At 41.5% G+C, this 26,225-nt stretch overlaps 1 protein-coding gene across 2 annotated transcripts; it reads left to right on the forward strand.

Annotated features, from left to right (window-relative positions):
• The first annotated feature begins 1,328 nt into the window (after positions 1-1,328).
• On the forward strand, positions 1,329-26,183 carry ankrd10a (ankyrin repeat domain 10a). Of its 2 annotated transcripts, none has more exons than XM_038979821.1 (6): positions 1,329-1,682; positions 7,263-7,415; positions 9,875-9,966; positions 21,520-21,752; positions 22,017-22,100; positions 25,445-26,183. In XM_038979821.1, the coding sequence occupies exons 1-6, from the start codon at positions 1,485-1,487 to the stop codon at positions 25,912-25,914; spliced, it is 1,230 nt and encodes a 409-aa protein (XP_038835749.1). In that variant the 5' UTR covers positions 1,329-1,484; the 3' UTR covers positions 25,915-26,183. The 2 variants fall into 2 exon arrangements, with proteins under 2 accessions (XP_038835749.1, XP_038835750.1); XM_038979822.1 differs by having other exon boundaries at positions 25,448-26,183.
• Positions 26,184-26,225: the final 42 nt, after the last annotated feature.

The following is a 26,225-nucleotide window of genomic DNA, read 5'->3' on the forward strand; positions in this document are numbered from 1 at the left end:
AATGAGGGAAAAGTATCGGAGGTGGTAGGTGTGGTGAAGTTCTCGGAGCCCAGGCTAAAGTTGAGTCTGTGACAGTAGGAGTGAAAAGTGGACCCTTGCCTTTTGGCTGATTCATTTGTGGTTTCAGGGTGGGTGAAAACAGAGGTGGGTGCTGTGGAATCGGTGAAGGTAACCAGAAGTGGTCTTGTGATAATTGCTTGGGTTTCTGCTTGTCAGAGGAAGCAGGTGCTCTGTGTTAAAGGAATGGGGACAAGAGATGTGAATTGTTTTGCTCTCAAGGAAATGGTGCCATTGAGAGGAGTGTTTACTGGGGTAGCGGTAAATGTGAAAGTTGACCAACTGAAGGGGAAGATTCATGGTGTTTGTGATGCTCGTCCTTTGGTGCGATGCAGACAGGGTGGCGTGAGTGGTGAAATGGAAGAGTTGTTGTCTGTCCTTTTGATGTTGACACTGCCCAACAAAGTGCTGTTAGGATAGTAAATTATCCCGTACGAGCTTTGTGCCAAATACATTGTTGTTATAGGTGTCAAGCTTATGGGCATGTTGCAGCAGTGTGTAGGAGGGAGGTTCCTAGGTGTGAGAAATGTGCAGAAGGGCATGAGACAAAGGAATGTGTAGCATTGGGGAAAATAGTGGTAGGTGTTAATTGTAGGGGTGCCCATGGGGCTGGGGATCAGAAATGTCCGGTGTAAGAGAGGCAGATTGAGGTTTCCAGGGTTATAGTGCAGAAGTTGTTGTATGCTGAAGCAATGAAGAAAGTAGAGGAAGATGGATGAAGGGGGAGGGATCCTGAGAGGAGTGGTGTGAGTAGTACAGCTGTACAAGGATAGGCCAACAAGTGAAATGTTTCAGTAAGATTGGATTTTTAGCATTTATAGCAATGGTTATCAACTGTACTGCAGGGATAGAATGTAAGTCGCGGAAAATTGAGGTTGTGGTGGCAGCTGCAGAGAGGTATTTGGATGTGCAAGACTGGACATCAGAAGAGTTACAGGGTATGTTAAGTGGTGGTATCCCATCCTTTCATGCTGTTGGCCTGAGGTAGGACTAAATTGATTTAAACAGTTGAGTAGGATGGTGAGTTTTTAGTGAGTGTAGGGTTAGATGGTAGGGTATTTGTTTAAAAAATAAAAATATAATTCTCAAGCAAAGTCTAAGTGAGTTATATTCCAGTCTAGTAGGTGGCGGTAATGCAACATTTATTGGATGCTAACCGCCGTTAAACCTCATCGACAAAGAAGAAGATTTAACAAAGGACTCCATGACGGGTTTTGATAGAACCAAGCAGCCAAGAAAATAAAAACAGTCCGTGTTTTGCGATTCGCGCCAAGTTGAAAGCGCGAGCTCTCATCTCTTCCTTTCCTTTGTGTATCACTTGTGCATGTACTGTCAGGGGCGTGCGAAGTGGGTTAAATTCTTGGCGACTAAGGCAACTTGATACGGCTACTTTTCTCCCAAACATCTGTACACACCGTACCGCAACCATGTCCGTCGGCGTAGAGTCTGGATTTTCAAACGACGAGGTGCTGAACATTCGTTACCCTCTCCACCGGGCGTGCAGGGATGGAGACGTTGTTGCTTTGTGTTCGCTTCTTCAGTGCACCACAAACCAAGCAGACCTCATCACGGAAGACTCCGTCTATGGCTGGACTCCCATTCATTGGGCAGCACATTTTGGAAAGGTAGCTCGCAAACAATCTAAAACCAATAGGGATAGATGATTCATCCTGTCACATTGTTAGCAGGCGTAAATATAGCTAGAAATGCTGTTATCATTTTCGAAGAACTGACAAAGTTAGATTTTCCGATTTGTGATGCTAATCCGATACAATTTAAGTATGTATATTTATCTAAAACGTTACAATGTAGCAAGCTGTCTCTGAACAGCGACTTACGTCATTTCTCAACACTCATCATAAGAAGAATGTTTTCTTATATTTTCTAATTGTTAACGTTAGGTGTTTGTTCATCTCCATAATGTGAAATCAAATGTTATCACCTAATGTCGTGAAACGTGCGTGCGTTCACACCTGAAAGCAACTATTGTGTGAATGTACAGCTATGTAATAGCGACGTTGATTGTCCTAATAGTAAATTCATGCTGCTGTTGAAGCCTAGTTGTCAGTATTTGTTGGGCCATAGAGCTAACGTTAGTCTTCCCGAGAAAGTAGCTAGTCTTCCCGAGAAAGTAGCTAGCCTTCCCTTCCTGTCAGTTTATTTCAGGAAATGTCCAATATTTTATAAAGCATTGCATCGTTTTCTATTGGCTGTGCATGGGCCAATGGCAAACAACCCGCCAAAAAATATCTACAGTTGAAACAACTTGCACGTACCTGCTCTGCATACATTTATAGGCTGTGCTGTGCTCATGGAACAAACCATTTTCTCAAAAGTCTTACATGACTGTGGCATTGTTTTATTCAAACTTTGTTTTACAAGTATATCCCATAAACAAATGTACGTACATTTTTCCCCCCACCAATATCTTTCAAACTCTTGACTTGTTTAATTGAAATGAACTGACAGGCTCCCAACTGGGATCACTGGTACTCACAACTTTAAGAAGTTAAGAACGCAACAGTACATTTAAGAGCACCATAATTGTTTTATTTGTATCTATTGAGATATAGCCTATATGAATTCTAGCTACTTCTGAAGCACATGCTGTGCCCTAGAAAAAAAATATTTAACTGTAAATACACTTTTTTTAAAGCTACACTTTTAAAATTAACAAGTCATGTGTAATATGAGGTTTCAACATGTAAAAGCACAATTTTCCTATTGCAATACATTCTAGAACATTTACACTGTCTCTTTAAGAACGTCAAGTTTCTGATGACAACATGCAAGAGATCTGTCATTCGTATATTGCTATGATCATAGATCTCCTGAAGAAGCGTTTCCTTTCTTTTTGTGCCCCCAAATTTTTGGATATACTGGTAATGTTACCAGGTTGTTAGCTAGCTAATGAGGTAACAAACATGACTGAACAATGTGTAAAACAAATGGTTAAACTTGCCCGCAAATGGCTTTAGAACAACCTGTGACATGGTTTATGAATAAAGGGGTTTGTTTTTCTGGCTGGGTTACCCCAGTGGGAAGAATTTGAGCCGGGTGAAATGTGATTGCATTTGTTTTAGAACCGGGCTGCCTCCTGGGGGTGAGCCAGGTGCCACGCTCTGGCCTATGGTGAAGTCTGCTCAAAACAAAAGGGAATAATTACAGTGGTTTAAAAATACTTAAATGCTACTTAAGTAGTTTTGGGGGGTATCTGTACTTTACTATTTATATTTGACACCTTTTACTTCTACATTCCTAAAGAAAATAATGTATTTTACTCCATACATTTTCCCTGACACCCAAAAGTAGTCATTACATTTTGAATGCTTAGCAGGACATGAATGCTCTAATTTGTTAAACGTATCTATAGGTCATCCCTGGTCTAACCTACTGACTGATCTGGCGGACTCACTAAACACACATGCTTAGTTTGTAAATTATGTTGGAGTGTGCCCCTGGCTATCCGCAAATAAAAAAAATAAGGTGCCGTCTGGTTTGCTTAATGAGGAACTTGAAATGTATACTTTTACTTCTGATAAAGTATATTTTAGCAATTACTTTTAGACTTTTACTCAAGTACTATTTTACTGGGTGACTTGAGTAATTTTCTAATTAAGTTCTCTTTACTTTTACTCAACTATGACGATCACCGCTGCGTAATTAAGTGATGAGTAGGACTGTGTTTTCATATGGAAAAGTGATTGATTTTGAAAACCGCTGTATTGGCCTTTCCAATGATAACTAGTTTTGAAGTTTCAAACATTTATTTAATGGACAATAGATGTTGTATGTTTATGGACGATGCACCATGCTGCCTTGTTGACCACATGACCGAGCGGTGCAGATTTATGTTTGATTTGAGAAGGGCGCTCCTCCCTCCTTGCTTTCGTTCAGTGACGTGACGGGCCATTGCTTGGTTCAACCTGGGCCAGCGTAATAGAGCTCCCTCAATGTAAAATGCATTCCCCCAATCCTCGACAGGAAGAAAAAAACATTGCACTGGTGATATGGGTCAGATCTTTTTAAAGGGATGGTTCGGGATTTTGGCAATGAGGGACTTTATCTACTTTCCCAGAGTCAGATGAACTTGTGGCTACCATTTTTATGTCTCTGTTTCCAGTATGAAGGAAGGTAGAGGTAGTTTGTGAGCATTGGCTAGCGTTAGCATTGGCTAGTGCAATGACTGGAAGTCTATGGGTATCTGCTAGCATGCAAAACTACCTCTAACTTCCTTCATACTGGACATAGAGACACAAATGGTATCCACAAGTTCATCGGACTCTGAGGAAGTAGATAAAGGGCCTAATTGCCGAAAATCCTCGAAGTACAGTGTCTTGGGAAAGTATTCAGACCCCTTGACTTTTTCCAAATTTTGTTATGTTAGCCTTATTCTAAAATGGATTAAATGTAATTTAACTCATTCTTCACACAATACCCCATAATGACAAAGCAAAAACAGATTTTTAAAAAATAATTATTTTTTCCCAATCTATTAAACATAAACAGAAATACCTTACATAAGTATTCCGACCCTTTGCTAGGAGACTCGAAATTGAGCTCAGGTGCATAATGTTTCCATTGATCATCCTTGATATTTCTACAACTTGATTGGAGTCCACCTGTGGTAAATTCAATTCATTGGACATGATTTGGACAGGCACACACCTGTCTATATAAGGTCCCACAGTTGACAGTGCATGTCAGAGCGAAAACCAAGCCATGAGGTCGAAGGAATTGTCTGTAGAGCTCAGAGACAGGATTGTGTCGAGGCACAGATTTGGGGAAGGGTACCAAAACATTTCTGCAGCATTGAAGGTCTCCAAGAACACAGTGGCCTCCATAATTCTTAAATGGAAGAAGTTTGAAACACCAAGACTCTTCCTACGCCAGGCCAAACTGAGCAATCGGAGAGGGAGGTGCCCAAGAACCCGATGGTCACTGACAGAGCTCCAGAGTTCCTCTGTGGAGATGGTTGTCCTTCTGGAAGCTTCTCATCTCTGCAGCACTCCACCAATCAGGCCTTTATGGTAGAGTGGCCAGATGGAAGCCACTCCTCAGTAAAAGGCACATGACAGCCCCCTTGGAGTTTGCCAAAAGGAACCCAAAGACACTCAGACCATGAGAAACAAGATTCTCTGGTCTGATGAAACCAAGATTGAACTCTTTGGCCTGAATGCCAAGTGTCACAGCTGGAGGAAACCTGGCACCATCCCTTCTCACAGTGAAGCATGGTCGTGGCAGCATCATGCTGTAGGTATGTTTTTCACCGGCAAGGACTGGGAGACTAGTCAGGATCAAGTGAAAGCTGAACGGAGCAATGTACAGAGATCCTTGATGAAAACCTGCTCCAGAGTGAAGGTTCATCTTCCAACAGGACTACGACCCTAAGCACACAGCCAAGACAACGCAGGAGTGGCTTTGGAACAAGTCTCTGAATGTCCTTGAGTGGCCCAGCCAGAGCCCGGACTTGAACCCAATCGAACATCTCTGGAGAGACTTGAAAATAACTGTGCAGCGACGCTCCCCATCCAACCTGACAGAGTTTGAGAGGATCTGCAGAGAAGAATGGGAGAAACTCCCCAAATACAGGTCTGCCAAGCCTGTAGCGTCATACCCAAGAAGACTCGAGGCTGTAATTGCTGCCAAAGGTGCTTCAAAGTACTGAATACTTACGTAAATGTGAGATTTCCGGTTTTTATTTTTTATAAATTAGCGAACATTTCTAAAACTGGTTTTACTTCGTCATTATGGGGTATTGTGTGTAGATTGATAGAACAATTTAATACATTTTAGAATAACAGTAACAGAATAACAGTAAGAATAAGAGTAACAGAATGTGGAAAAAGTCAAGGGATCTGAATACTTTCCGAATACACTATTTTGTCGCATATGTGACCAAATTGGTCACACTAGAGCTCTGTGTTTGTCACTGGCAAGGTTCCCCTGGGTGAGGTGGTTTGGATAAAGTTCCACAGATGTTAGAGAAGGAACAGGGCAGAAGAGGGAAGGAATGAGGCAGTTATTAGTTACTATTGTGCCCAAAGCCGAAACAATGAAACAGCTGCGTTCTCTGCCCCGTGTCCACAGCATGGCCACCCGGACTATCATATCTTCATTTTATTTTTATCATTTCGGCACTTCTTAATCTGGAGATGCACATTTGACAGGAGAGAGATTGTTTAGTTAAGTCAGTCAGGCATACACATTTTGAACAGCTGCTTGGATCATGTTTTTAAACTACATGTACTGTATTTACCAAGCCCTGTCTTGAAGTGGGACTTCAGTACAATATCAACTATGACTCATGGCCTGGTCTTTGTTGCAGAGCTATTAGGCTACATGTCCTCCCAGACAACATTATTTGATATGGCGGGTTAAAGTGTCTTTGTTTGCCAGGAAAACAGTAGTGTCTCCCGCCAAAACTGCTTAGGCTGGGTGTGCCCACTCTTCCCACACAGAGGCTGGCCTGAACATAACAGTCAGTGGGAGTGACTGCAGTTGAAGCCCCTATACTGTGACCATATATGGGCTTAGGTGTCCTCTTCGGTACAAGAAGCTCAATACAGGGGGAAAAATGTGGAGACCAACAAGATTAGGGTTGGGACAATGCCAATGTCGCGATTACTATCGAGGCAAGGAAACAAAACACAAAGTGTATTGAACTGCTTTGGGAAAACAGCCCTAATTTTGGAAACAAACAATTATTTTGTCATCCAGAGTCACATTTTCCAAGCTATAGCACACTATCTGACATACAGCAGGTTTTTAAAGGATGGAATCAATCAAATGTATTTATAAAGCCCTTCTTACATCAGCTGATGTCACAAAGTTCTGTACAGAAACCCAGCCTAAAACCCCAAACAGCAAGCAATGCAGGTGTAGAAGCACGGAAGAGTTTGTTCTTCGTGTTTTTATTTTTGGTATGAAAACAATATTGCGATACTGGTATCGTCCAAGCCCTAATAAAGATGCCACTGGTTGGTTAGTGTGCCTTTGGGGTTTACCTCAAACAAACACACTTTCTTTGCTGTGGTTTGGTTTCTGTAATGACAGAGCGCTGAATACAACAGTCTGTAGTAATACACTCACTGTGATTTGCGTAACGGCTGTGTTTCTTGTCAATCATTAACTCTGCTCTCAAAAGAAAAGCTTTTGTGATTGGTCAACTACAGTATGTTGACTCACTCTCACTTTCTTTACAGTTGGAGTGTGTAATGTGCCTGGTGCAGGTGGGCTGCAAGGTGAACGCCATGACGACGAGGTTTGCCCAGACGCCCGCCCACATCGCGGCTTTTGGAGGCCACCCAGAGTGTGTGCTATGGCTGTTGCAGGCCGGGGCCGACATCAACAGACAGGTGGGTCTCAGTCTTACAGGTTACACAACAATGGCACTTATGACTGGATAGACAAAATAACAGGACCGACTACAAGAGCTACATGATTTGTAGGCCTGTTTGTGTCAAACTCACAGTAATTTCCCTGTTTGCAAAAGTGAGTCAAACCTCCTATGTCTATCTTTTCCATGCGGCCCACGTAGGCCAGAATTATCCTACTATGGAGGGATCAGGCTTTCTGGGAGACAGAGCTATAGTTCATGCTGTGTGTCGGTTTGTCTGAGACTGTCTCTTCACGTCACACCAGACTGTTTGACTAGAGAGTATGTATGGCCTCGGAGTCACACCATAGAGCCAACAGGCAGGCAGCCGTGTCATGACCACAGCTCAAATTGGTTCTGCCCCGGCCTGCCGGTGCTACGGTTTGTCTGTGACTACCTTTTTTAAATGCACCTAAAAGAAGCAGCCAGGGAAGCTCTGCTCAGGAATTCAGATTAGGTCGTCATGATTGCATAACACTCCACTGCTTCATCCTTTCCACCTGGCTCTTGCCACTGTGACATTTAGCTCTGTAGCTCTGAACTTGACCCATAAAACCTTATGGGTCAAGTTCAGCAGTCTGATCCAATGTAATGGGGTAAGTAGGAGAAGATTGTGATGCCTCAGAGCTACGGGGGAGCATCGCTACACTGCCCTACAACAAACATACACACATAAATAAATAGTAGGGATGTGCATCGTTCCCTTTTAAGACGATTTGATACGCAAATGGATACATGGACTCCGAAATGATTCAGGAACGATACGTTTTAGTTTGAAACGATTCGGTACGATTCCGTTTACTGCGATATGATTCGATGCACTAATATTTGTTACATAAACGCATTCATTTTCCATTCGATGTATACTGAATATACCAAACATTAGGAAAACCTTCCTACTATTGAGTTATACCCCCTCCCCCTCTCTTTGCCCTCAGAACAGCCTCAACACGTCAGGGCATCGACTCTACAAGGTGTCGAAAGCTGGCCCATGTTGTCTCCAATGCTTTCCACAGTTGTGTCAAGTTTGCTAGATGTCCTTTGGGAGGTGGACCATTTTTGATACACATAGGAAGTGATTTTTGTCCTAGTTATGAAATTATCAACTTTACCCTGTGTATCTAAAAATGACCATATACCCTGATTGTTTAAAGCAAAACTACCAAAACTATTGCTAATGGTGAACCTATAAAAAAATATATATATTGTAAGCCCCGTTCAGCAGGTATAGCCAGCTGAGGGTTGTCTCCGGTAGCTTACTTTATTATGCTAAAACAATTTAACAGCGCATAGACAACAACCACCTAGCAAATTACATAGGTTGTCACTCAACTAATAAAGCCTAATATCTAGCCATTTTTGTGTTTGAATGTTGCAGGTGCCACGCAGATGTGCAAAATCAGGAACAGGCCGCCTACTTCACATTGGTTAGCTCGCTAAGCTGGGCACAGTTTGACTAGGCTAATGATATTCCCTGGGGTTGTTCGGTATGCAAAATGACTTGTAGATCAATGACTGTCAACACCGTAACATGCTTAGTTTGACACTGAAGGTGAAAAACGCATCAGTTGTCACAAAAGATTAGGTATTTACGGAAGGTCGAAAAAGTCGTGAGCAACAGTTCTTGATTTTTGGACCGCCGCAAGCTTAATTTGGATCAGTTTGGGGTCCACGGAACCATGTAATCATATCTTAAACATTTGAATCAGGGACAGATGCATATCAGTGAATGTTACATCTCTAATACATACACACAGAGCCCCTTATCCCTTCACCACCCTTAACTGTTCGCTAACAGTGAAATTGTGCAGCCTGACTTACATTCTGGCTGCATGGAGCAGAACGGGATGGTAGCTGGAGGGCGGATATTCTGGCTAGAGTGCAATGTGTCAGTTCTGCTTGGCTTGAGGGGGTGCCGGAGAGCTGGGTGAGGAGTTCAGCGCCTGTCTCCAGTGCCCACTGTCTCTGTTGGCAGCAGACACCTTTTCACAGCCTCTCTCTGTGATTAGTCTCTCTGGAGGACTGTTGCTGCTGTCTGCAGCTGTGCTCAACTGTTGGGGCATGCTGCACAGATAGTGGCCCCTTTCAGCAGACACTTAGAGCCTTATTTATGAGTGGCCAATATCAACATAAGCGGCAGGTAGCCTAGTGGTTAAGAGCGTTGGGCCAGTTACTGAAAGGTCGTTGGTTTGAATCCCTGAGCCGACTAGGTGAAAAATCTGTGAATGTGCCCTTGAGCAAGGTACTTAATCCTAATTGCTCCTGTAAATCGTCAGCTAAATTACTAAAATGTATTAACAATGCCTTGTATATTGATATATTGCAAGCCATAATGTTTTTCCATTCTCCCCATTGTACTGGTTGAGCGCATGATTAATCCATCTAAAGTGTTCTCTATCACTTTGTATAGTGATGTGTTTTTGCCTTGTCTTGTTCCAGGACTATGTAGGTGAGACCCCTATCCACAAGGCAGCCCGGGCTGGTAGTATGGAGTGTGTCAACGCCCTCTTGATACAGGGTGCTAAACCGGAGTAAGTCCCCCACTTCACTGTGCCCGTTTACACCAAACTGTACCACACAATACGTTGTTACCACGGCAACAACATTATTGTTGAGAAGGGGAACTCCACCAGATGGCCTCCACTCTGCATTCTGCCCCCCCCCCCCCCTTGAAGTCGAGGCAATTTAGCTGTGTGAATTTGGCATCCCGTATTGCTCAATGATTGTCTTTGTGCCACTTCTGTGCTGGGTTGTGTTGTAGAAAATGTTTGTGCCAGTAGGGTATCTTTACAAGCATGCTTGCTCAAACAACAAATTATTTTATGAACCAAATCAGTACAAACATGGCAGAAACGAGTGATAAATCGGATTATTTCTGAGTGACACGAGGGACCTACTTCTCTTTTTGAATGATATCACTAATTGACACAATTGTCACAGCACAGGTGCCAGATGGCTCTGTAATGAAAGGCCTGAACTGGCTGATTCGTTCGGGGTGCTTCTGCAGCAAATGGAGCTTTAAGGATTTGGCTGTTAGGCTGCGCCATAAGCTCATTTGCATTTCGGTGGGGGACATCCAAATCCTCTGTGTCCATAAGGTGACTCATGATAAAGCCCCTTTCCCGAGGGGTTGATGAGGAAGTTGTTTCTGTGTGATTTTATTTAAAAACAGCTTAGTTGGCGACGACGGTGCCAATTAGTCAGTTCCCAACCTTCTCAGTAATACTCTCCCTCGCTGCACTGTATCATTACCATGTGCCATCCACTTCAACCACTCGAAATGATGGTCTTGAATTAAAATCTGCCATCACAACCACACTCTCATACTTATTGTAGGTGACTTTTTGTCCCACTTGTCTACTGCCGTTTGTGCGATACACATGGCTTTTGGAGAATGTTTGTTGGTGGCGTTCCTCATCAATAAGTCTGCTGCTGTAGTGGTTATTTCAATGTTTACGTTTCATTGTCTTTTATTGTAACTCGGTAATGTTAAATAATGTAAGGTTATGCTAACTGAATGCGTTTTAAAATGTCTGTAAATATATACTAGAAATATACTATTCAGAGTTAATGTACTTCTCTCAGCAGGGCATAGGGCAAATGCACATTTCCTCCTTTCTTATACGGAGTCTGGATTTCTCCCTCTCCTTGCTAGTGCCATCTAATAATTATCTCACCATGTGAGGGATGTGACAACAGAACTATAGCATATATGTAGCGTTACGGAACTACAGTGGTATGTGATATCTTAACTTAACCTTGGCCTAACGCCTCGATCACACCAATCGCGTCAGTGCATTTTGGTACACCAGAAGTACATTCATTTCCATCGGAACGCTGCGTTGGCCTTGCAGCGTTGCAGTGCGTTCTGTGTGGTTCATACGTTGGATTTATCAAGCGTATGTGACAAACTGTATCTGGAGACGGCTTGACAGAAATGGTAGCAGAAGGTGAATGTTGAAGTGTAAGTGTTTACTTTGGCGTCTTTTGAATTTATTCAGTTGTCATGTTGAGTTTTTTTGATCTGCTTTAAACTGCATCTTATCGGATACTTTTCATTAGTGTATACGCATGAACTTGTAGCTGGCGCAAACAGTTAGGCCCTGTACTAATTTAGTACGTTTGGTGGTATTAAGGAATGCAGTGTTAAGGGCATACCCCACCTTAAGTGTTGAGTATTCTGTAAGCTTGATAACAAGCATTGTACCTGGACGCCTCGCCTAATTGATTTGACCACATTTACAGTCAAGTTTCACAGTGAAGCCCATTAGTCACAATGACGATTTCACTTCCTTGTCATGTTTTTGTCACAATTTCACAAATCTCCACAAGGATTATTTAATCATGAAAGAATTGAAAATGAGCAAATGTGCATTTGGTCCATGTTTCCTTCCAAAACTATCAATGAAAAATGATTTGTAAGAAACGTGGTACAAGTCATAATATAACTCTTAGTAGTCTGCATCTGTGTATATTTATAGCATTGTGTATTACCCATGCTTTTTCATGCCTTTGACAGCTACTAAGATCTAGTATTTTAGTCCTTATGTTAGTGAAAAGTTTAGGTAAAATGTATAGTGACTAGTAAAGTGAAGGAAGCTCATGTTTCGTAGACTATTTTAATTTGCAGTCACTCAAGAAGATGACATCTGACACTGACATTATCCTCTCAACATTAGTTTGAGATATTTTCAACTATCTTGAAAATTAAAGATCCATGGTAATTCCTTTAAAGTAACTTAAATTGGCACAATACGAGAACCTTAAATCCAATATTTATTCCACATCCACCAATTTAGAATATGGCTATAAGATAAGAACTCACCATTTCTATGGCTTTCAAAAGCCTGGCAAACCTAAATTCATTTCTGTAGCAGGGATTGGTTCTAATTTTAATGGTCAATGCCTCTGTATTGACTTCCCCAAGCCAAGTGAGCCAAAATACTGGATTAGCGGCTTCCATGGAAAAACAGACTATTCAACTGTTTATACCTCAGAGTTGATATTGCCTCCAACTGTGGCTCAATAAGAGTTGAGGTTTTAAATAATGTCTCTCAAAAGTGTCCTTCCTCACCACACTCAATCAGGACTGTAGTGTCTTACAAAAGATGGAAACTTTTGATTTCTCTTGAATCCCTTATGACTTCAAAAAATAACACGTACCAACCAATTATTACATGTTATGTCCTTGTTACATCATATTTATTCTCGTTCAAAGCCTGGAGATTAGGTGAAGGCAGATTTGTACTTGTTCACAATTCATTTGACGTTGTGTCCATGGAGAGGCCGTTCGTATTGATCTTATTGGACATCTCTCCAAATCGTGGGTTTAACGTTAAACTTTAAGGAGCTTTTTTGTTGTAGGATGACTCTGTCCTAGACCACATGATTACTCAGTTTTTCTCTTAAAATAAATCGTAACTCCAAATAGAACATTCTGAGCAGAACAAACCTTAACATTCCTTACCCAAATTACACCATTACATGTTTTTATAACACCCTCCTCAGCTATACCTGATAACATAGCTTGAACAACTATACATCTTGAAGATGCCATTATCAATAAAACATCACAATAAGGTGCAGAGGATTAGATTTGCCTGCTGGCGGGCAAGGAGACTCCAAGCTCTGCTAAAACCACTGACAACTGCGTGACGTTTTCAAGGGATTGTTAAATAATAACTATTTGGTTGTAATATCATCACCTCTTGAAGAGCATAGTCAGAACCACGAATTTCTGATTATTCCGTGCAAAACAATTGCTCACATTTAGCTCCATCATAGTTGTACAGAAAGTAATGGCATTCTTTAAAAGATCAGTAAACAGCCATTTATCATGTAATTTCAGATACGTGAGGGTAGCCTTACGATATCTCTCAATATTGGCCACCATTAATTGGATATTTGAGTGATTTTATAAAATAAAAGTGAACTATACCTGACAGGGTTTAGGTTCATTTCCCATCCTTTATGGGTTCAGCCTGTCACGCAGAAGGGCGCTTTTGCAGATGTACTGTTTGCTGATCATGTTTACTATGTAAGCTACTGGTAGAAACGTTGTACAGTTGACTAGACCTAATGTACATTTTTATCCAAGCAATGTAGGCCTACCTAGCTTAGTTAGCTAACATTATCCCCTTTTGAACATTGTTTTTAAGTGTTAATCGTGATAGCTGCTGACAGACATCATAGGCTTCATTTAATGATGGACCACATTAAATTGGCTAGGTAACAACAGATCACGTCAATATGGCTAGTTAACAAGCAAACTTCAGGGGATAAACTAGATGGCTATATCCAAATATTATTTGACTTGCTTGCAATCCATACTGGTGATGACAGTAGTCCGACTGACAACTTTACTAAGACGAGGACTTGCCAATGTCAAGCTCTTTCCAAAGCCTAATCTCTGATAAAGCAAGCTAAATGACACGCTGCTTAGCTAGCTACATGCCAAATGGATAGGCTACCCTTGCGTATCTGAAAATACATCATCAATTGATGTTTACAGATCATGAAAAGCATGCAGTTACTTGCTGTGTAACTCTGATGGAGCTTAATGTGAGCAATTGTTTTGCATAGAATAATCGAAGGCCTCTACGTTGTTCCAAATTCTTGCATATACTTTTCCGAAATCAAGTTATGTACGTGCCAATGCCTTGATCACCGGGCTGTAGGTAGCCTAGCTGTTAGAGCGTTGGGCCAGTAACCGAAAGGTTGCTAGTTCAATTCCCGAGCCGACTTAAGCAAGTCACTCAGCCCTAATTGCTCCAGGGTTGCAGTTGATAATGGCTGACTGGCTGTGACCTTATTCTCCAAGGTTGTCTCAGGGGGAGTTGGGATATGCAAAAAATACATTTCAGTTCCATGCGTATAATACACACTTGTGCATATGTGAAACAGGACAAATATAAGTACCCATCAAATGTTTATTTATATTTTATTATTAACTACCCCATGCGTTCCAATTCTTTCCATTATTGTCTTACTTTCCATTATTTATACTGCCAGATTCACCAGGACATGGAGCAGTAGTTTTTTTGGTCATTTCTTGTCAACTTATTAACAATCCTCCAAGTGCCATAATTACCAGATTAATTACTCATTAAAATGTTAAGAAAAATTACTCATTGATTTAAAGATACATTTTCAAGAGAAACCAAATGCATAGTCCCGAAATGTATACATGTACAGTTAAGTGACTGCTATATTATTATATTTTTCTACATCATGAGCTTTCAGGTTCCTGAATTTAGTGGGACAGTCAGTGAAGGGGTGAAAATATAGAGAGATATGTTAGGACAGCAGTTCCTGCGTGAGTTTAGGTTGCTTACTTGTTACAGCATAACAATGATTCATTAATGTTTCCATGTTTTATGTAGGATTGTTTCACTGCTTTGAATGTTATTATATTTGATTTAGATCTTGTTGAAATCATTTGCTAAATGGCCATCTAAGAATTGATTGCAAAAAAATTGTACTGTCACTAAAAAACAAATCCCCTGCACGTTTCGATGTTTTGCAGCTATTGAATTTGAACTTGAATTTCTCAAGTAATCCCAGAAAGGGGGAGCATTCCAAATAGGCACTGCAGAATCTGCCACAAGTGCTACAGCGAACATCTTACAGTTGTGGCATTGAGTGTTCTCACTATCGCTTGGTTTCTACACACTGGCAAACTGTCAAGGTATTTCTTGCAGTGATTGGTTTTAATGCTAGGATAGCAGCCATGATAGTCATGTCTAGACCTGCATGTTTAGTTTACCTAATTGTTCATCTAATTTTATTCAGATACTTGCTAACTAACCATAGGATTATTGGTCAAGCTCAGGATTTACAAATCAGAAATGGTGCAGAATGCAGTCCAATTGAGTCATTAGTATGCATTTAGCAACTTTTGTTACAGGTCTTACTCTCAATGCCAGACAAAAGCCACTGGCTTCCAGTTGAAGCTCGCATCCGCTACAAGACCATGGTGCTTGCCTACGGAGCTGTGAGGGGAACGGCACCTCCGTACCTTCAGGCTCTGATCAGGCCCTACACCCAAACAAGGGCACTGCGTTCATCCACCTCTGGCCTGCTCGCCTCCCTACCTCTGAGGAAGTACAGTTCCCGCTCAGCCCAGTCAAAACTGTTCGCTGCTCTGGCACCCCAATGGTGGAACAAACTCCCTCACGATGCCAGGTCAGCGGAGTCAATCACCACCTTCCGGAGACACCTGAAACCCCACCTCTTTAAGGAATACCTAGGATAGGATAAAGTAATCCTTCTAACCCCCCCCTCCCCCCCCTTAAAAGAGTTAGATGCACTATTGTAAAGTGGTTGTTCCACTGGATATCATAAGGTGAATGCACCAATTTGTAAGTCGCTCTGGATAAGAGCGTCTGCTAAATGACTTAAATGTAAATGTAAGAGAAGTAAGCCTAATTTAATACCCAGTCTTGACAGGGTATAAATCCCATAGACTCAATCAATGCCGTTAGAAAAAGATCAATCCTTGTTTACAAGAAGCCTGATAAGCATCTTGTTCATTATTTTATAATCAGACTAAATAACGACAGGAGCCACTGGCATACATACAATGTGCACCAGGCCCAAGTCCATCATAGGATATTGCATACACAGACTTCTCTATTAATAGCCAACACTGTTGCTATATTGGTCTGTTTTCATGGACCCCTGGTATCCGGATGTTAGTGTTGCAAGGCAAAACAGTAGTCCTATTCTTTCCGCACTGAAAGAAAGCCCAAACAAACATGATCACTGAGTTTTTTATTTATTTATATTTTTGGGGACCGAGCCAAAATGGTGCTTTCCTAACTGATTTTTATTAGGATCTATGGATTTGGTTACAACCAACCTCCATTCAACTGATCGCAAATAGGTGAACTGATTGGAAAATAGATGAGCAGACCATTCAAAGGTGTTGGGTTAGGGTTCTTCCTTGCAGGTTGCCTGGCATTGAGAGCGACTCTCCAGGTGACTCCCCAATACTAAGTAATGTCTGTTTATAAGACAGTTAAAAAAAAAAAAAAAATCTGATCATGTTTGGAAACATTTTATTTGTAAGTAGTGGATAGCTGGGGTATACTGGGGAAATAGCTGTATGCAAATCATCTGTTCATTTAATTTGTAATGTGATAGAATTTCAAGTGCACAATCATAACTTACAACTAATTGCATTTTGCTGTTTATTTTACTACACTTTTTGAGCTTGTTATACAAGTGATGAGGAATAAAGTAGAGCTTAGGCCTATGTTGCATTTGTCTGAATTCATAAATGATCAATCTCCATAAGTAGTAGTAATGACCAAATGAATGTCACATAAGACCTGTAGGGCCTATTTCGACGAACATTGGTCAGCGTACTAACACAAGATTATCTCCTGCACAGCTGATCTCAATTACAACCATCATTGGCCACCGATTTTACTACTCCCTAAAGTAGATGCCAAGGTTATTTTAGTCCCGATCGCTGCCAACATTTGAAGACTCGCCGTCTGGTGGTTATCATCGGGAAAAATGAATCATAATTAATCCTAAAAGCGATGTATCAATTTGACAATCATTCCGTACAACTGAAATAAAGTATTTCCTAATTTACCATGGCAAATCTGCTGTGGTAATTTACCCTAGATACTAATGGAAAACAAATTTTGGTGCTCATGTTAATTTTTCATTTCCAATTTATGTAATCCAGTAATTACAATGTGTCTTTACAAACTATAATAATTTCTTATCAAGACCGGGGGGGGATATCCCTGAACTGTCCATATTTGAAATATGTAACTAAATCAAGTCAATCATGATGAGTTACATATCATCTTCATTTATCAAATGAAAATAGTAAAAAGTTATTTCAAATGGCACACATTATTTTGCAATTTTAAGATGAAACGTTTGAATGAAGTCTACTACTACTTCTCTTATATTAAGTATTTTACATTCATCGGGCTTATGGTTTCCGATGCTCCTGATAGGTCATTATTTCGTTGAGGGGTGAGAATAGAGAACCTGGATGACAACAAGTTACAGCAAGCTGTCTGTCAACGGAAGAGCAGCTAAATCACTAGTTTATTCTTGTTGGTTTTTCGTTGCAATCAAGCTCATTTTAGTACGCATGTGCAGTGTGCTTGTAATCATCTGGTCGTATAGTTTTGAGAAGAGAAAAAAACGCGCTAACACAGGGCTCAATGTAAAGTCCCTTGTCTTTGTTGCAATGCACCCAAAAATCTGTTCGACGTTGATATAGGCTGCTATAATGAGCAACCCTGTACAATTGACTGATGCTGCAGTGTTGGGAGACAGTGTCTTAACATTCCCTAATTTCAATGTAATTACAGAAGCTATCGCCAGCAGCAGAATGTCCCTGCCAGAACCAATGTTCTGCCCACAGCCCTCTGAGTGCCAACCCTTCTGATGCCAAACAAGTTTGACATTTACCACCTGTGGAATATACAGTGCATTCTGAAAGTATTCAGACCCCTTGACTTTTCCCACATTTTGTTATGTACAGCCTTATTCAAAAATGGATAAATGTATCAATCTATACACAGTACACCATAATGACAAAGCAAAAATAGGTTTATAGACATTTTTGCAAATGTATTAAAAATAAACTGATATTATATTTACATAAGAATTCTGACCCTTTACTCAGTACTTTGTTGAAGCACCTTTTGCAGCGATTACAGCCTCGAGTCATCTTGGATATGATGCTACAAGCTTGGCACAACTGTATTTGGGGAGTTTCTCAGATTCTTCTCTGCAGAGCCTCTCAAGCTCTGTCCGGTTGGATGGGGAGCGTCGCTGCACAGCTATTTTCAGGTATCCAGAGATGATAGATCGAGTTCAAGTTTGGGCTCTGCCTGGGCCACTCAAGGACATTCAGAGACTTGTCCCGAAGCCACTGCTGCATTCTCTTGGCTGTCTGCTTAAGGTCGTTGTCCTGTTGGAATGTGCACCTTCGCCCCAGTCTGAGGTACTGAGCACTCTAGAGCAGTTTTTCATCAAGGATCTCTGTACATTGTGCCGTTCATCTTTCCCTCGATCCTGACTAGGTTTCCTCCAGATGTGACGCTTGGTATTCAGGCCAAAGAGTTCCATCTTGGTTTCATCAGACCAGAATCTTGCTTCTTATTCTTTTAGGTGCCTTTTGGCAAACCCCAAGGGGGCTGTCATGTGCCTTTTACTGAGGAGTGGCTTCTGTCTTGCCACTCTACCATAAAGGCCTGATTGATGGAGTGCTGCAGAGATGGTTGTCCTTCTGGAAGGTTCTCCCATCTCCATAGAGGAACTCTGGAGCTATGTCAGTGACCATCAGGTTCTTGGTCACCTCCCTTACCAAGACCCTTCTTCCCAGATTGCTCAGTTTGGCTGGGCAGCCAGCTCTGGGAGAGTCTTGGTGGTTCCAAACTTCTTCCATTTAAGAATGATGGAGGCCACTGTGTTCTTGGAGACCTTCAATGCTGCAGAAATGTTTTGGTACCCTTCCCCAGATCTGTGCCTCGACACAATCCTGTCTCAGATCTCTACGGACAATTCCTTCAACCCCATGGCTTGGTTTTTGCTCTGACATGCACTGTCAACTGTGTGACCTTGTATAGACAGGTGTGTGTGCCTTTCCAAATCGTGTCAAATCATTTGAATTTACCACAGGTGGACTCCAATCAAGTTGTAGAAACATCAAATACGATCAATGGAAACAGGATGCACCTGAGCTCAATTTTCGAGTCTCATAGCAAAGGGTCTGAATACTTAAGTAAATAAGGTATTTGTTTTATTTGTAATGCATTTAAACAAATTCTGAAACAGCTTTTGCTTTGCTATTATAGGTTGTGTGTAGATTGAGGAAAAATCTATTTAATCCATTTTAGAATACGGCTGTGACGTAACAAAATGTGGAATAAGTCAAGGGGTCTGAATATTTTCCAGAATGCACTGTATATTGTAATGTTTTTGGCTACCTCTTTTAAATATGAGGTAGACGAGGCCTAAGGAACTGACAGTTTAGGTCAGATGGAAAATGTTCTCTAAACATTTTGTTTACACTGAAACCAAGTAGGGCTGGGAATTGCCAGGGATCTCATAATACGATATTATCACGATACTTAGGTGCCGATACGATATGTATTGTAATTCTCATGATTCTGTATGTATTGCAATTCGATACTGTAATTATAAAAAAATATATATTCTTTTTTTGCGATTCGACGTTCCAAACATATTGCCCACCATATGTCTGCTGCAGAGGAACAGGAGAGCTTTGAGAATTTATTTTGATCAGTTCTACAAATAAAAGTGCTGATAACAAATTGGCTCCCTTAAAAAAAACAAGCTATGCAGTGTTTTGACGCAGGTACAGCCAACTAGCGCACAAATAATATTGCAATATTGTCAAATTGATACCATACGAAATATCGTCAAATAATTTCCCGATAACTAAATCGATTTTTATTTTCTTCCATCACTAAAACCAAGGGTATAACATATTTTCTTAAATGACAAGATAAAGATCAAGTAATATATCTTCTACTTTTTCAACCAGTCATATTAAAAATATACAAATATTTAATTAGATTTCTGAACATCTTGATGTATTGTGGTACAGACAACCCATACTAGTGACATGCACTTTATGACTTGATTTCTTCAATGAATAGTATTGGGAGGCCCATTTATACAAGTGAGTTACGAGACTAATTAAAGGGTTTTGTTCATTCATGAATTCGGACCAGGATTAGCTCACACTGCAGTGGGAGATGGTCAGGTCTAAGGTGAGGATGCTACAATCCATGTTGATGCTGTGTCCATTCCAAACAGTCACTTGGCCAACATGCCTTTCCTGTGTGTCTCAGGCTGTGCTTACACAGGCAGCCCATTATGGGGGGAAAAATCTGTATTGCGCTGCTTGTGTTAACACAGCCTTACTACTTTCACATTATCCATTTAGGGGGAAGGAATACAGTTCCTTAACTTCAATTAAACATTATTTTGGTCTTCTCTGTTCCTGCTTAGACATTCTGAAAATCTAACCTTGTTAGCTATGAATATGGACTGAACTTCTAGGCCTATTCAATGCCTGAAATACCATCTGGGATCATGGCTTTCACGCAGATCTACATTCCGGCAGGGCCTTTCACTTGAACATTTGTCTGTCCATATCCAGGAAGCTTGACGATCTTGGCTTCTCTAACGTCTATAATGAAGGGACACTACACCGGGACTTCATTTTCTCGATGGATCCCACTCTTATTCACTCTGCAAATTATCATATTTTTTCATCATCAACCACATCATGAAGATCTGGACTTTGTGGAGCTTGTTGACATGGCATCCTCTTGGTAAGACTATTTGAACATAAGTTATTGGTAGGGCCCAGAGAACCGGGACCAATAGGTTGTTGCAATAGCCTACATTCTCAAGTCTGTGCTTAAAAGGATAGTTTTCTTACGTGTGTTAACTCTTCTTACCATGTAATTAATCATTCATTGACTCCCAACAACCAACTGAGTATTATAGTGAGTTTCAAAGCAGAGAAATGCTACATCTTTGAATCCTTATAAACAACTTAGATGCTCTGTCTATATGGTGTGACATTCTATGCAGTCTACCTTGCTATCCCAAAAAAAAATGTAAACGGAACACTTTTTCTACCAGTTGGCACAAGGTTTTTCCACAATTTTATCTTTTTGGGACTGCATTCTCTAAAACCTCACTTTTGGATTACTTTGCAGTTGAAGCTCTGGTCCTCTTCTGTCTAGCTGGACCTACTCTATCTACTGAACTACTACGAAAAGTCAAATTCTTTCCTGGATTGTCACGTTTAATGCTACCCATAGATGGACATTAGTCATCTCTTACTGCAGTGTTGGTTTCTACCATCCTTCGTCTATTTTTGTTTTGTTATTTCAGGATAAGAATTGGGTCAGTTTCAGTGTAACTGAGTCAGTGCAATAATCTGTAGAATGATAGCAGAAGTAGAGCAGACAGGGTTGGATATAGAGGGGGCTGTGTGACTTGTCTTGTACGTGCTTGCTTTAGCTTGCGGAAGTTCTTAACTTCGGTCCCATCTCACCGGGCAGCTTAAGGAACGCTAATGGCTTGACGGCGGCAGACCTGGCCCATGCCCAGGGCTTCTGGGAGTGCGCCCAGCTGCTCTCCAACGCTCAAAACCAGCTCAATGGTTTCCACTCCAACGGGGTGCTAAACGGCCACCGCTCTCTCAGCCAAAGCCAGGGTCTCAATGGGCTGGCCAATAGAAAGAGGCTTCTGGACGGCGTGGAGCACAATCACATCAAGAAGGCCAGAACAGACGGTAGGGGCCTATCTAGTCTGATGCAGGGCCTGCGAAATGTTCAAATGTGTGTATTTATCTTTGCCAATGTGCTGATTCGATATGAATCAGTTGGACTATCTTTCTAGCTATTACAAAAATGTAATTGCATGGAATGTCAGTGGGCATTAAAGTCCGAACGGCAACTCTTATAGATACCAAATGAACAACATTTGATCTGTAGACATTCTTATAGTAGGTCATTAACTATGTCTAATTCAGCTCTGTCTGTCCGTCGTCCCTCAGGTGTGGACCTGCCCAAGTGGATGCAGCATGGCTGCGGGGAGGAGCTGGAGACCATGTATATGGAGTCTGCAGACCCCGTCTCAGGTGGGACTGGCCCCTCCACAGCCCCGAAAGAGCTGGATATCTCTACTGTGGTCTCCATGCAGATCCTATGCCGCTACACAAACTCCTGCACCTATTTGTAGTGGCATTTCTTAAAAAGCCAGTTTCACTCTCTGAATCATGTGTATGTATAAGCTAGGTTGTTATGGTCTTGACTTTAATATCTTGTCAAGATCAAGGCATCTGAAAATGTTCAGTGGTTAAGAAATGTATTAAGCTTCTAGTAATGTCAATGTTAACTTTCACTATCCCTGAGCAGCTCATCCCACACCTTCTGCATTTCTGGCACATTCATGTTCAAGATGTAGGAATGCACACATATCCAGACATGCATATTTTATGCATGGAATCCATTAATGCGTTTTCCCATTCCGTGTGTATCCAAATGCCCTTTCCTTACTGTTCAGTTTGAATGATTTCCCTTGTTTTTGATAGGCCTCCCCAATATGGTAGTTGTGTGAATGAACCTCAAAAAATGACATTTGTTTTTCACAACCGTCTGTCATCCACAATTTGGTTATGCCATAGTCGAATCCTGTGTAGAAAAAATATGACTATATCCACATCCCTGCGTGCCATTTATGCTTTGGCAACAACTAAATGGCAGAATCCCTACCTGGACTGAAACTGTAAGGCTTTAATGAATGTATCCTGTAGATTCAGGTTTTCTTGAAAGAGGGTGTTTATGAAAGTACATTTTGACTGATTACATGGTATAAGTGTTATTCCAAGTTCGCCCCTACATATTCCCTTCTGTCAATACCGAGGTTATAGTAAACAAAACTAAATTGTTTTTCCAATTTTTGTTAAAATAATGAAGAACATTTAGTTTCAATATTTTTCTATCTTTGACTGTATAACGAATTAAAATAAAAACCATCGTTCTCCAAGTGGCGCAGCAGTCTAAAGCACTGCATCGCAGTGCTTGAGGCGTCACTACAGACCCGGGTTCGATCCCAGGCTGTGTCACAAGCGGCTGTGACCGGGAGGCCAATAGGGCGGTGCACAATTGGTCTAGCATTGTCTGGGTTAGGGAAGGGTTTGACCGGGGGGGCTTTACTTGGCTCATTGCGCTCTAGCGACTCCTTATGGCGGGCCGGCCGCCTGCAGGCTGACCTCAGTCGTCAGTTGAATGGTGTTTCCTCTGACACATTGGTGCAGCTGGCTTCTGGGTTTAGAAGCACGGTTTGGCAAGTCATGTTTCAGAGCACGCATGACTTAGTTTTCTGAATCTGGTGGAAAAATGCTGCCAGTAGATGGCAATGTTTCAACTAGGCCAAGCTTGTGCATCACTATCACAACCTAACGGGGAAGAAATCTGAGGGTGAGCAATGGTGGCAGCAAAAGGTAAAGCGCTGTATGGGATTATTTTGAGTACATTGCTGGAAAGGACCATGTATTATAGTGTCAGCAGCAAAAGGGAAATCCCAACCAATCTCAAAGTTAATCTGAACAGTGTCCACAAAGAATCATGCAAACAATTTCAGGCTAAGGACAAGGTGAGACAGCCAGAAGCTACAAGTAGCTGCACGGCAACGTTAGGACAACCAACTAGCAGTTTGAATGAAAAGAGCAGAAACATGGAAACCTCATTCAAATGTGTAAAAAATGAATTAAAGCAGCACTGGTTAATTTATTCATCCAGTCTGGCAAGTCCACAAGACCGTGCGATGAACCAGCCCATTGGGCATACATTGGTTGAATCAATGTTGTTTCCACGCCAGTGTGGAATAGATTCTGAATCGACGTCTTTGCCCAGTGGGACTTGATCCCAAATTTAAAACTTCTGCCTCTGCTAGAGTAAACGTGTTGATTGCTTTGCAAATGGGTACAGCAACCCATAAAGTTAAGGACATTCTAAAAGACGCATGAAAAGCAACCCTGTGTGTAGACTGCTGGAGCAAGAAAAGACTGACTGCTTTGTTTATGTGCATATCAGCCTGCTTCTATCACCCCTCCAAGACACCACGTGTTGCTCAGCCTCTATTGGATTTAACATCCACACACCGGAGTGGTAATTGACTGCACATTGGACGTATAGGACATACCAAAGGAGAAGAGCCTACTCGTAACTGACAACGGTGCGAACATGGCTATCAAGCTTTCCAAACAGGCAAGAGAATACCCATGAACAAGAACCACCAGAGCTGGCCATGACTATAAACGGCGTGGCAGAAATGTCTGAATTTGAGTCAGACACTGACGATTATCCTTTTAAATCCAAGTCACATTAAGTTCCTTTAAACATAGCCAAACCTATTACCTGACCTTCAGCTTGTATTACTGCCCCCAGTGGCAAGATGTGAAAATCCCCCAAAAAACAACAAAAGGCCAACAACACATAAATGGCTCCTAGCTTCCCACACATGGGCTACTTTCTGTCCGTAACACTGAAACTAAATAATACAAAAACAAAATAGATAGTTTTATAAAATCATAACTGAATTTCAAATAAAATTTGAAGAACTAATAGAAACGAATACAAAATCACAACTATAGTAACCTTGTCCCATACCCTGTTTGATCTAAAGAAAATTAAGAGAATGAGATACAAGCTGGTGCTTTGGTTTAACTCCTTGTAAATCCTTTGTTTAAGAGCCAAAGGGTAGACTTCTTACTCCCCTGACTTATTTTACATTCCAAAGGAAAGCGATGAGAAATGAACTTGTTTGTACTATAAAATTGGCCAGTTGTGGTTTAATCAGTTCAATGAAACACAATATGGACTGCATTGTATAATAGGCTAATTAAGGATTTGTGCTGTGCCACTATATTTGATAAACCTTAGCAAATAATACATTTTCAATTTTATTTGCATAGTATGGTAGTGATTCATCTGACACCGTATCTTTCAACTGTACATTATAGAAATAATTACCAATGTTTATAGTACGCCTAGATTTTTTTCTGATTCTGACAGTTATTAATGTTTTGTTAGTGTAAGTACAAATCTAGTTTGGCCAGGGGTATGTATTTCTGGTACATTGTCATGCGTTTGAAAGGCACATCGATAGAGAATGTATACTCGAAAGTAATATTTTTATTAACCTTTTTGATGACCTTGATGTGATGATAGGCATTTAATTACATTGAAATCATCTGTCTAGGGTAAAGTAATTGTCTGGGTCATATTCAAAGGTTTATTTTTGTAAACGTATCATGAGAATCGGACAAGGACGTGTTTGCAAAACAAAATCAAGATGCTTACCTCGTATTTATGTGTTTGGAGAGTTGCTACCAAATCCTGTTCATTAACCTGCCAAGTGTGTTCCTTCTATGTGTCATCCAACATTTGAATATGACAGGTCATGTCTTTTTTTCAACAGCAGATGACACCAAAGCCACCACGGGTCAGACGAACGGCAACAATGGGCCACAGAACGGTGCCATCTCCACCAATGGCCACATGCCAAAACACCTCAGTGGGGACAACCCTGCTGTGCTGTCAACCGGCTTCTCCACGCCATGGGGACTGACGGCCTTGGCTACTTCCACTGAAAACAGACTGTCGTCATCACGGTTAGCTAATCAGGAGGCGGAGGAGACCCGGCGGCGTTCAGCCCACGAGATGTGCGGTTCGCTACACCTGACAGGAAGCCCCAGCAGCTGCGTGTCCCACCGGCCTTCCTGGGAGGCCATGGCCAGCGACCTGGGAGACACCCTGCACTACGGACACTACCATGGCTTTGGGGACACGGCAGAGGACCTGGCTGAAGAGCACAGCAGCTCGGTGTGCGTGGAGCAGTGTTACGACCAGGCCGTGCTCAGTGACATGCACCACTACCACGGATCCTAAATCGGGGGAGGCTGGCCCTTCCCAAGAAAGTAGTCAGTCTATCTACCTGCCCCAGCGGTGACGCAACTTTGCCTAGAGCCGCTAGCCTGCCTTAAAATCCAATGGTTACCATAACATCGTTGTTGCACTGGGGATGGAGAGGAGAAAGAGACACTTTGGCCCATCTACCAAAAGGAACAAGTACAGTTGAAGTCGGAAGTTTACATCCACCTTAGCCAAATACATTTAAACTCCGTTTTTCACAATTCCTGACGTTTAATCCTAGTAAAAATGCCCTGTCTTTGGTCAGTTAGGATCACTTTATTTTAAGA

This window comes from Salvelinus namaycush, chromosome 40 (genome assembly GCF_016432855.1).
Source record: "Salvelinus namaycush isolate Seneca chromosome 40, SaNama_1.0, whole genome shotgun sequence".
Lineage (NCBI taxonomy): Eukaryota > Metazoa > Chordata > Actinopteri > Salmoniformes > Salmonidae > Salvelinus > Salvelinus namaycush.